Source organism: Hibiscus syriacus, unplaced genomic scaffold (genome assembly GCF_006381635.1).
Source record: "Hibiscus syriacus cultivar Baekdansim isolate YM2019G1 unplaced genomic scaffold, ASM638163v2 tig00110303_pilon, whole genome shotgun sequence".
In the NCBI taxonomy this organism is placed as follows: domain Eukaryota; kingdom Viridiplantae; phylum Streptophyta; class Magnoliopsida; order Malvales; family Malvaceae; genus Hibiscus; species Hibiscus syriacus.
In genome coordinates, this window is record NW_024062672.1 from 3,251,791 (window position 1) to 3,263,958 (window position 12,168).

Here is a 12,168-nt window from a genome sequence, read left to right on the forward strand (position 1 = left end):
AAAAATAATATGTTTAGAAGTTTCAAAACTTTCTCAATAGTTTTGAAACTTTCATCAAAGTTTTGAAACTTAGTTTCCAACAATAAAAAAAATTATTTCGTCTTTCGAAGAGTTTCAAAACTGTCCCCAAAGTTTTGTAACTTCCAATGTATGTAGCCTTTAATGCGCGAATATAATGCATCAAATAACTCCAAACTCCTTCCAACAACCTCATACGGTTAGAAATCAATGAAAAAAAGGGTCTTCAAATAGCCAAGAACTATTCCAAGAATCAAATAACAAATAGGTCAAATTTGTATTCATGCAAATCTTTTTTTTTTTTTCATTGAACACTATTGTATTCATTGTTATTCTTATTCTAGTGTTCTTAAGTGTGTGAGAGCTTCAATTTGAAAAAAAAATATCATTGTGAGGATATTCAAAGTTTTTTGTAATTACTTCTTGGGAAGGGTTGAACACTTAAGACTTTGGGGTATAAATCTTAGTGTTTTGTAAGGTTACACCTTGTCCTAAAAGATTAAAACAAATTAGTGAATTTGTTGAAATCCTTAGTGTCGAAGTTAAGGTAGTGTATGTTGACTTCATTTAAAAGGTTGAACCACTCTAGAATTCCTTATGTTATTTTTCTTATTTCTTTTTAAAGCTTTCAATAAATTTTATTGTCAATTCACTCCCCTCTTGGCCACATTCCTTGATCAATTGACTCAACATACACCCACATCTGCTAGAGAAAGTGTAGCGAGCAGCTGCTAATAAGTTGATTCTTAATCATTTACTAGTGATTGTTTTTCAAAACAATGAGGGAAAAGCTTCATCAAGGTTAAATCCAAACAATAATGATGTCAGGCATTATGCAAGTATAACAAACGACTTTGTTTTTGTCAAGTTACAGTCATATCGGTGTGAACCTTTTTGTACATTCCCTTAATGTTGTCAGGCTAGATACTCTCTTAATGAACTCACTCGAGTGAGACTGGTACTTTTCAGGCTCGTATTCCATCAAAGTCCTTATGAATGCAGCAACAGGGCCTTCATAAATGTATTGGTGGTGAACTTCAGGATCGAGTTGTTTGTTGCATTTGTTAAATTCAAAAAACCTTTTCTCGTCGTGGGAAATATCAATTCCACCATCCAAAGCAAACTTGAGAAAACCAAAAACATGATTTATGGTAATAGTTGTGACAAGACCAACATGGATGAGAGCATAGAAAGATCTCTTTTCTTTGTCAGTTCAACAGTGAAGTTCGCCTCAATTACCTCAACATTTCCCCTATATTCGACATACATCTCCAGCGGCCTCAATACTCAATTAGCCAAGAGGAGTCTAACACAATAGCCTTCAACATAATTTGCAACTTCAAGTCTGTAGCAAGGAAATTCATGACCATAAGCTGCTGCAAGAACTATATTACTAGAAATACTAGCATCGTGCAACAAAACGATGCTTTGGGGTGTGTTCTTATCCTGATCGATAAAAACAGTTCATGGGTTGGGATTTGTCTAACGATAACAACTTGGATGCATATTGAGGAGGTTCCAGGAGCAATTCCTACTTGGAACCTTGAGGACAAGGTTCTTTTTCGAGGGGATGATATTGTTATGAACAAATCGATCAAAGGAGCAGCCAAGTCAACAATTAGAATCATTACAACTGTGCAAAGGAACACGTGTCAAGAAGGAACCAAATACACTGAGTGAATTCACGCATTTTGACCTAGTTGTTTGGCTTTATAAAGAAAAGGGGTGTAACAGAATGGGATATCTAAAATTTTTATTAAAAGGCTCTTATTCCTTCTACTTCGTTTCTCTCTATTTCATGTACTTATTTATTTGGATTTGTAGAATAGTTTACAACATGCACTTAATATGTTTCCCACATCAATAAAAATGGAAATAAATAAAATTTCAATTAATAAATAACATAGATTAATTTTGCTCATGTTGTATAGAAAAATAAATTTGAATTAATCAAGTCACCTCATTGGTGAAAGGAAGATTATTCTCTCTAAAAGTATTGGGTTCGAATTGAACCCATCAAGTCACCTCATTGGTGAAAGGAAGATTATTCTCCCTAAATATTTTAGGTTCGAGTAATTTTTTTATAGGTTTAGGGTTTAAGATTTAAAAGTTTAAAGCATGACGTTTGCAAATTGAGCAAATTGGATTGAGAGGGTCGTCTTCGCCTCTGTAATATACAATCCGAATTAATCGATGAATATATCAAATATCATGGTTATATATTAAAATATAACACCTAGTCAAAAAATGTAAATGAAAAAGTCATAAATGTGAAAAAAATAATGAACCACGAAATAGACGATAAGACAAAATGACACCACTCGAAGTGGCTAAAGCATAACGGCCACAAATTACCGTCACTTCATCAAACTGAAATAAAATTATTAAAAACAAAAAGAATCTAAAAGAAAAACAAGAGGAGGAGAAGATGGTAACCAAAGCAGTAGTTTCTGTTGCAACTTCCATTACATCCTCAAAGTTTCTAATAAATCCAACTCATCAATTTTCGTGCCTGAAAAGGCTGTCTTCTCTCAACTCTTTTTCTGCTTCTGCTTTGGCCATCAAATGCAGAGGTATCAGTAATTGCACTTCCAACAAGTCGGGGAGAACAATGGAGGGTTTCACAACAAGAACAAGGGCATCCGCTCAACCTTTGGAGAACGCCGACGAGCTTATAGCCTCCGTCGAGACTTTCATCTTTGATTGCGATGGTCATCATTTTCATTTCTTTTCAATTTGGATATAACGGGTTTTACTTTTAATTTCCTTTTTTTCTGGGCAATATAATGATGGTTGTGATACTGAGTATTTTTTTTATCTAATAATGCTTGTTGATGGGTTTTTAGTTAATAGTGTGATCATTCACTTGAAATTGCTTTTCAGGAATTTGGTGGGAAAATATGATGAAACGATTGAGTACAATCATTATAGAAAATAGTATTTTTTTTTTTTTTGGCGATTACTCCTTTAGCCAAGTTGGAAAATGCTAAGAAATTCAATGAAAAAGGAAGAACCTTTTGTTTGGAATCCATCTCTTGATAAATTGATATAGCATGGAACTGATGAGTTCAATAATTAGATTTATTGATTGACATTGATGTGACCAAAAGAATTCTCTGCTAATAGATGGATATTTTGCAGGAGTTATATGGAAGGGTGATAAATTAATAGATGGAGTCCCTGAAACTCTAGATATGCTTCGTTCAAAGGTTTGTAATTGAGGATGGATATGTGTATTTCTTTTTTATCTCCATGGATATTTGCAAAATCAAGTCGCTTTTTGTAAAGGAATAAAAAAAGGCATATTTTATAGCTAACAGACATGTTGATCCTATTGTTCCTCAGGGGAAAAGACTGGTTTTCGTTACTAACAACTCAACCAAATCCAGGAAACAATATGGTAAAAAGTTCGAGACGCTTGGTCTGAATGTCAGTGAGGTTAGTCCATGAAGCTTCACTGCTGTTGTTTACATTCAGTTTTTCAAGCATAAGTTTTGACTTGATGAATGGTTTCAGGAGGAAATTTTTGCATCTTCATTTGCTGCGGCTGCATATCTGAAGTCCATTAAGTTCCCAAAAGATAAAAAAGTGAGTTTTTTTTTTAAGTCACATGTAGCACAACTGGAAATCTGCTATCAGATGGACCACCATGCCCAATTTTATTTCTTAACTGGAAGCCAAAATTTTAGCATAACAATAGATGTTTAAAATGCTATAAGCCTTCATTTCAATTCCTGCATTTGTGATATATATATTTCCTATTTGTATGATATCATTAATAGTACTAAATGTTGCTTCGTTTTTACATTCACTGTTTACTATCCCCCTTATCTTATAGGTTTTATTTATCAATGAGCACTTTTGAGTCAGCTTCCTAAACTTTACTTTTCATTATAAATTTGGTTGTTTGATATGAATGATTATGGACTGATAACTTATCATGATATAGGTTTATGTCATTGGTGAGGATGGCATCTTAAAGGAGCTTGAGCTCGCGGGATTCCAATACATTGGTGGGCCGGTATGTATTTGTTTCAGTTTGCATATAGCACCAATTGTTCTGTAAACATTATGGAATCTGCAAAGCTGATATATTTATTTACCTCTCATTAACTTGCAAACTCTTGTAAACAGTTCAAGGATCATTTCACTGAATGATATATGAAAATTAGCAGTAATACCACAAAAGAGTGGGCTGCTCTAATTTCTTCTACCTTAGTCCTCTCCTCATCCCACAAGTCAGTCAAAAGATGCTAATAGCTGCTGTTTGATCAATTGGATTGTAAGATTGGTATTTCTTAACTGAACATCTTAGTTTTACTCTTTGGAATCTGGCCTCTCTTGATATAATGAAAATATATACTTTTTTTAGTAAACAAACTAGGTAAAGATAATTGGTAAGAGCTAATTTATTCGATATTGGAAGAAAAAGGATATAGTAGATCCTAATATTATGTTAACTAGCATCTTTTATGTGGTTTTCTCTTGGCATATTTTTTATGCTATGAATTAATTATTTTTCAGGAGGATGGTGGAAAGAAGATAGAGCTAAAGCCAGGGTTTCTAATGGAGCATGATCATGATGTAAAGTCTTATCTTGTTTTTCATCTGTATCGTTGCCCCCTTTTTTTAACTTTGCGAACCTTGAAAAAAGAAATTGTCTCAGTGGTCATAATTTTAACCTTTTTGGCTCTATACAAACAGAAAGTAGCTTTTGAACTTTCATTTTTGCACTATAGGTTGGGGCTGTGGTTGTTGGATTTGATCGATATTTCAACTACTATAAAGTCCAGTAAGTTTTCCGCTTTCTAATAATGCATCTGTGTTTCCACATGCCTGGCGAACAGTTTACTTGTCTGATGTCTCGTGAGGTTTCGCTGAAAAGGAACACAGCCTAGAGATTTTTTAAAGGAACCGGAGGATACGTATAACAAACAGGATTATATAGATCAATGAACATTTTATTTCACATTACTGTTGTTTGGTAGCTAAGGATTGATAGATTGAGTTAACAAATAGCATATTTTAATCACAGTGAACTTCAGTTCTTGGGATTGAATTAATTCTCTGAATGAAAGAGTTTGGGGATGAAAATGATGAATCAAACTTTCATTAGGGAGCTGTGTATACATTTTATCATAAGAATTTCAATGGCCGTACCGTAAATTATTTTAACAAATACATGCAAGCCAAATATTTATGGTTTTGTTGATTTTATGATGTTACTAATTGTTTTTTTTTTCCTATTAATGGAGGTATGGGACACTTTGTATACGTGAAAATCCTGGTTGTCTTTTCATTGCCACAAATCGGGACGCAGTCACTCATCTCACAGATGCACAGGAATGGGCAGGTTCTATTCACTTCAACCTTTACTGGACTTTTGTGTTCACAACATCATCTTCTTCTCTTATAAACCTTTGGTAAAAACTCTGTGAATATTTGGACAACTTATGATTTAGTAGCTGAATTCTGGACCATAAATTATAAACACGACATTTACCCTGATTGTCAAAAGAGTATGATCCGAAACTTTCAAAACAGCGAGGCAACGTGTTCATTTGATCTTCTAGGAAGACATGTATCCTTAAAAACTCTTTCATCGTAGTTTTGGTTTATGAACTTAAATCTTATGATACAATCATTTCCCTCAACTCTGTAAGTCACTCTACAGCACAATACTCGATTTCAGGTGGTGGTTCTATGGTTGGTGCCATCTGTGGATCCACTCAACGTGATCCACTTGTTGTGGGAAAGCCTTCAACCTTTATGATGGACTACCTTGCAGACAAGTATGTTTCCAAAGCTTCATAATACTAATCCTGTTTCTTTTACGATTATAAGGCTAGCGATAACACGAGTGATTTTGACTTGGGAAGTGGTGCATTTTGTATACTGCTATATTTATCATTCATAAGATGCCATACTGAGTTTTAATTTGTTGCTAATCTTACTATGGTTCTATCAGTAGGGAACAAACATGAAGTCAATTAAGTACAGTTGAAACTCATCAGAATTTCCTTTGTAATTGACATACAAACCAATGGATGTTTTAATATGTTACTAATCTTTTTGGTGCCTTTACATTAAAGAGACGATCACAGCCGATTGCCATCTAACGTACACGGGCTGTGGTGATGCTAGGGAAATGGACACTGGAAACTGTTTAGTTCTGGTAAATAATAAGTATTGCTCTCTCATAGCATCGTTTTCATGTTACACAACAGATTTGGCATCCTCAAATCGCAGATATGCATGGTTGGGGACAGATTAGATACTGACATTCTGTTTGGACAAAATGGTGGCTGCAAAACTCTTCTTGTTCTCTCAGGTATAGCTAATTACTGCAGTCTCATTCTTCCTCCATGTTCAGGTTCTGTATATATATATATGTGTGTGTGTGTGTAAAAAGTACTTTCTTTTTCTTCCTTGAATAGGTGTGACAACATTGTCGATGCTTCAGAGTCCCAGCAATTCCATACAACCTGATTTCTACACCAATAAAATCTCAGATTTTCTTGCTCCCAAGGCTGCAATTGTGTGATGATGCAAACGCTTGATGTTTTTCTATGCAAAAATTTCTGTACAACAGTTTTAAAATTGTAGAGTTTGTTCATCAATGAACGATGCAATGTTGATTATTCTTCCAGTATTTGACATTTAGAATCCCAAATTATAAGGGATTTTTTTACATTGTGGTATGCTATTCAATTCATCCAAGAAATTAAGAGAGCATACATGTGTGTACATGCGTTTATTTCTTAATATTCCAAAAAAAATTCAAAATAATAATTTTATAATATTAAAATTTGTAATTTGAGTAGATGTATACCTAAAAGTAGCAAACGGGTCATTCGGATTGGGTTTAGGTCGGATCATTTCGGGTCTAATTATATTTGGTTTAGGTTTAATTTTGGTAGAATTGAATCTGATTCAGATTTAGTCTGAGTTTATGGTAAGTCGAGTTGGGAGTTAGGTCAATATCAAATAGGTTGTTTTTTTCAGTTAATATCGGATCGGTCGATTTTTAGGTCAGATCAATATCATATCGTTCGATTTTTAGGACGAGGCAAACCAAATTGATTGATTTTTGGGTCATGATAATATCAAATCGACTGATTTTTAGATCATGTCAATCTTTAGATCTTTAAGCCAATTTGGGTTGAGTTGGGTATGAGTTCAATCAAGTATATATAGAATTATGTATATATTCTTATAAAAAAATATATCTTTTTGTTTATCATTCTTATCATTTAGGCTCAATTTCAATTCTCAGTCATTTAATATTTCAAATTAAACATCATTTAAGGATGATAATTTGACCCAAACTCGATCCTATAAGAAGTGTTAGAGTTTGTGACATGAATTTCATATTAATCCAACCTGAAAAGTTTACAATGAGAACTATTTGATGAAGAAACAAATTTTTTTAATTATAAATTTTATTCTCAACTAAAATTTTTAACTAGATCTTTAATGTTTAATTATAAATATAATATTTTTATTTAAATTAAAAAAAAAGAATAATACAATAATTATATTTGAATGAATATTGATTTAAATAATTTTGATTAGCTAAAATTTAAATTTTGGTGACTTATTTGAAGGTATTCAAATTTTGATAACTAAATTATAAAAGTTAAGAATATTTGCGTCAAAAGTGTAAAATATAAACACTAAAGTGTTACTTTTGAAAATCTTTATAAAGCTTAGGGCCTTATTATGTAAATTAACTTATTCAACTTTATTTGCATCAATTTCATCCTTTGAATTAGAGTGGAATTATTTGATATATATACTTTTTTATTCAAAATAGGTTTCATCATTTGAATAAAAGTAGAATTTTTTATATGGAATTCTTTTATATATATAGTTAATTGGATCATGCCCCATATATATGTGTGTATGTGTATATATTTTATTGGTAAGATTATTTTCAAAACAATACTAAAATTAAAAAAAAAATCTTTTTTAAGCCATCAAAATTCTAGACCGAAGAAACATTTCCGTCGCCACATAAAAACAGTCAGCTTCAACCGTCGCATTCGAGTAAGTCTCCTTTGTCATCCTGCTTTAGTTCTTATCAACAATTCTTAAGATTATATTGAATCATCAACCTATTATTAAAATGTGGTGATTAACTAGTCATATAATACAAAATGAGAAAAAAAACATGCATCATTTTATTATTTGTCACATTGTTATATATATATATATTCATGATAATTTATTTATTCAATTGGACTCAATTATAGGATATAAAATTAGGTTAATCTTATATTCAAACCAGATTTGGATAAATTAAATTCAGTTTGATTTGTTTTGGGTTACTTTCGATTCAGTTTACTTTCAATTCGAGTTGATTTCGGTTCAAATTAATTTCAGTTCAAGTTGTTTTCAATCAAATTAATTTCGATTTGAATTATTTTTGTTGTGACCGTCTTTTGGGTGGTCCCGGAATTGGGCTTCGAAATTTTTTAATAGAAAAAGGTTTTTCAAAATGGAAGGTTGACACTACATTGTTTTTAAAGCAAAAATATAAAGATTTATTAGTAGTTCAAATTTATGTTGATGATATAATATTCGGTTCTACTAATGATGCTCTTTGCCAAGAATTTTCTAAGGTAATGCAGAGTGAATTCGAGATGAGCATGATGGGGGAGCTCTCATTTTTCTTAAGTCTCCAAATCAAGCAAAGAAAAGATGAAATCTTCATCAATCAAGCAAAATACGTCAAGGATATTCTCAAAAAGTTTGGATTTGAAAATGGAAAACCCCAACTCACTCCAATGAGCTCATATACAAAACTTGGCAAAGATGAAGGAGGTAAATGTGTAGATGTTAAATTGTATAGGTCAATGATTGGTTCTTTACTTTATCTAACTGCAAGTAGACTGGACATTATGATTAGTGTTTTCTTATGTGCTAGATTTCAATCATGTCATAAGGAATCACATTTACTAGTCATGAAGAGAATCTTTAGTTACCCTAAGGTCACTCCTAGTTTAGGATTTTGGTATCCTAGAGACTCTCGCTTTAGCTTGCATGCTTTCTCTTATGCGGATTATGGAAGATGCAAAATAGATAGGAAACGCACCTCCGGTACTTGTCAATTCTAGGAAATATGTTGATTTCATGTTTTCAAAGAAACAAAATTGTGTTGCATTATCTACCACTGAAGCAGAATACATTTCAGCCGGTAGTTGTTGTGCACAAGTTTTATGGATGAATCAACAATTTTTAGATTATGGAATTGAAATTGGTTCCATACCTATTAAGTGTGACAATACTAGTGTTATTTGTCTCACTAAAAATCCAATCCAACACTCTAGAACTAAGCACATTGAAATTAGACATCATTTCATTAGAGATCATGTCACAAAAGGAGATATAGTTCTAGAATTTGTTGATATTTTGCATCAATTAGTGGATATTTTTACAAAACCTTTAGATAAAGAAAGATTTTGGACACTTAGGAGAGAATTAGGTTTAACTAACCTACCTTGACTTAGTGTTTAAAATAATTTTAGCACTTTTAATTAAAATTGAAAAATGCTTATAAAAATAACTCTTTTGATTGCATTATTTGCTAATAGTTAGGAGGAGTTTATGATCTTTAGTAAAAATTAATAATATGTTCACATAAAATTTAAAGATAGATTTGATTGACTGAACATTGTTAATTTTCGATATATGAGTTGTCAATACCACTAGAGTTGATTAATTTAGCATTTTAAGTGTTTAAAACATATTTTGACATTTTTGTGGTATCGATACCCCCTCACTATGTATCGAAACACTATGAATGTGTACCAATACAATTCTTGAATGTGTATCGATACACTCAAAAGTGTATCGATACACCTGTCGGGTTTTAGGCTTAAAATCCCTAAAATTTTCATTTAGTCAAAAAACCCCAACATATACTCTTGCTCGTCGTTTCCCCTCTCTTCTCTACCAAATCACTACATTGCTCAAATCCTTTGATTTCAAATCGGAATCCAACTATTTTTTAACTCTTAATCCTGCTAGCATCATTAAATTTGTTCTAACAACATCACTTCTCACTCAAATCGGAATTTTCAAGGTAATTTTTTTCTAAAACCTCTATTTTTATTGATTTTGAACATAGTTCTAGTTTTAATTAGTTCTAGGTTGAATTAGATATCGGGCATTTATTAGATTTTAGTCTAGAACTATAATTTACAACTAATTTCATCAAAAACACAATATTTTTCAAAATTTTCTTACTTTTCGAAATAAAAAAAATGTTTTATTTTTAATTTTGTTGATTTTGATTTAATTATGTTGTTTTCATGAAAACTATTTGTATTATGATTTTTCAAATATTGTTTTCAAAAATAGTTCTCAAAATTGCCCATTATGATTAATTTTAGAGAACCTTGAATATTGAAGACTCGTATTGAGTTTTGGGATTGATTGTATTGCATACATGTATTTTTAAATTACATGTAACCTTATCCATTCCGATTTTAATCATTTCTAAAGGCCCTAGGTCATCTTCTAGTCAGTCAAACCAATCTCAAAATCGACCTATTCCACCTCAAAATCCAAACTCAAACGCTCCCGATATGACTATCATTAATTCTTACTTTAACCAACCTGGTCGTCGAGAAGATCTCTACAATAGGTTTGTTAATCTATTCGAGTCATATAGAATCCGGGAAGAGCGTATCCCCTCAATTCAAGTCATGATCAATATGAATTTTGAATATCTTCTTACCCTCCGATCTTGGAAATTTGATAAACTCTTTCAGCTCAAACCTGTCGTTTATCACCAACTAGTCTGCATTTTCTATTCCAATGCGGTGTGTGTCCAAAACGAGTCCCAAACTGCCACCGTAGGGATTTAATATTATCTCTTAGGTCAATTCGTTTATATTGACTCTGACACAATCGCTAACACTTTTGGTTTAGATAACGAGGGATTAGATAATGAAAAAGAAATTGTGGCTACCAATTATAGAGCTAAGGCTAGTGAGAGTACCTTATTATTAATCATCTCTTGGTGGATTAGACCATCCGGAAGTAGGTACTCCACCCTTAGATCTTTAGAGTTATGGTGGATACATTGTATCCAACATAAAAAGAAAATAAATTTGCCACAAATCATTTTTGCTGAGCTAGTAGAAACCGTAAACAATGTCCCGTCTAAATACATAGAAACCTTAGTTTACGATTGTCTTCTTAGCAATTTGTTTATCAAATATGAGCTTAGGGTTCAGCATGACGTAGTCATCCCTCTTAAGAACCCAATAAATCTCACAACCTTGAAGAAATCGGGATGGTCCGGGGAAAAGGATCAATGGTTCGATCAACCCAGAAAACACCGGGTGCTAGTTCTTCACAAGCTGCACCGGAGCCGGTTGCTGATGATGATCCAGAGCTTAAAGAACTTATGCGAGATATCAATGATCATGTACCCAAGGACGAGTCGGTCCAGCAAGAGAGTCCAATGCCTCCATACTTTCGATCGTTTATGGAGACATTTGAATTAAGGTTTGCATCCAGAGAGTTCCAATTAATCGATATGGGGGCTCAACAATTGGATATTCAATGAGAGATGTGTGCTAATAACGAAGCTATTAACGAAAGACTACATGCGCTTTCACTCGATATGGCCGCTATGCAATCACATTTTCCTCCTCCTGATCCACCTATGGATGATTAAATCTTTTCTTGCTTAGTTTTCTTGGATTGAATTAGAACTTATTGTTAAAACATTTTGAATGTTTTGGATTTCTGTGTTTGGATGATTAAACTTGGATGTTTTGGTTATTTGAATTTAATTGTTTGTTTTTGGTTTGAATGATTATGATTGAATATTAGTTATTTGAACTTCAATTTAATTTTCATGTTACTATATGCATCATTTAAATTTTAGACAAATAATGACCAATTACCATTACACATTTATGAATATTATTTATAGACTAATGGCTAACATTTCTCTTTATTTTGATCTTAGAAGCTTAAGTTATATTTATATTTAAATTAATTGTCTATTTTCTTTAAAACCTTGTTTAAACATTTTCATAGAGTCTATTTGATTTAACAAAAAGGGGAGAATAAAGTAAGGGGGAGTAATTTTCAAAATTGATTTCAAAAATGATTTTCAAAGAAAATCTT

The 12,168-nt window shown here is 32.2% G+C and overlaps 1 protein-coding gene and 1 pseudogene across 1 annotated transcript; one reads left to right on the forward strand and one right to left on the reverse strand.

The window, feature by feature from the left end:
- Positions 1-881: 881 nt before the first annotated feature.
- LOC120116897 lies at positions 882-1,646 on the reverse strand (annotated as a pseudogene).
- A 775-nt stretch (positions 1,647-2,421) lies between these two features.
- Positions 2,422-6,638, forward strand: LOC120116808 (phosphoglycolate phosphatase 1A, chloroplastic-like). Its single transcript, XM_039137227.1, has 11 exons — positions 2,422-2,729; positions 3,160-3,227; positions 3,364-3,456; positions 3,535-3,606; positions 3,968-4,039; positions 4,543-4,602; positions 4,758-4,810; positions 5,274-5,371; positions 5,711-5,810; positions 6,246-6,349; positions 6,456-6,638. The coding sequence occupies exons 1-11, from the start codon at positions 2,447-2,449 to the stop codon at positions 6,560-6,562; spliced, it is 1,110 nt and encodes a 369-aa protein (XP_038993158.1). The 5' UTR covers positions 2,422-2,446; the 3' UTR covers positions 6,563-6,638.
- Positions 6,639-12,168: the final 5,530 nt, after the last annotated feature.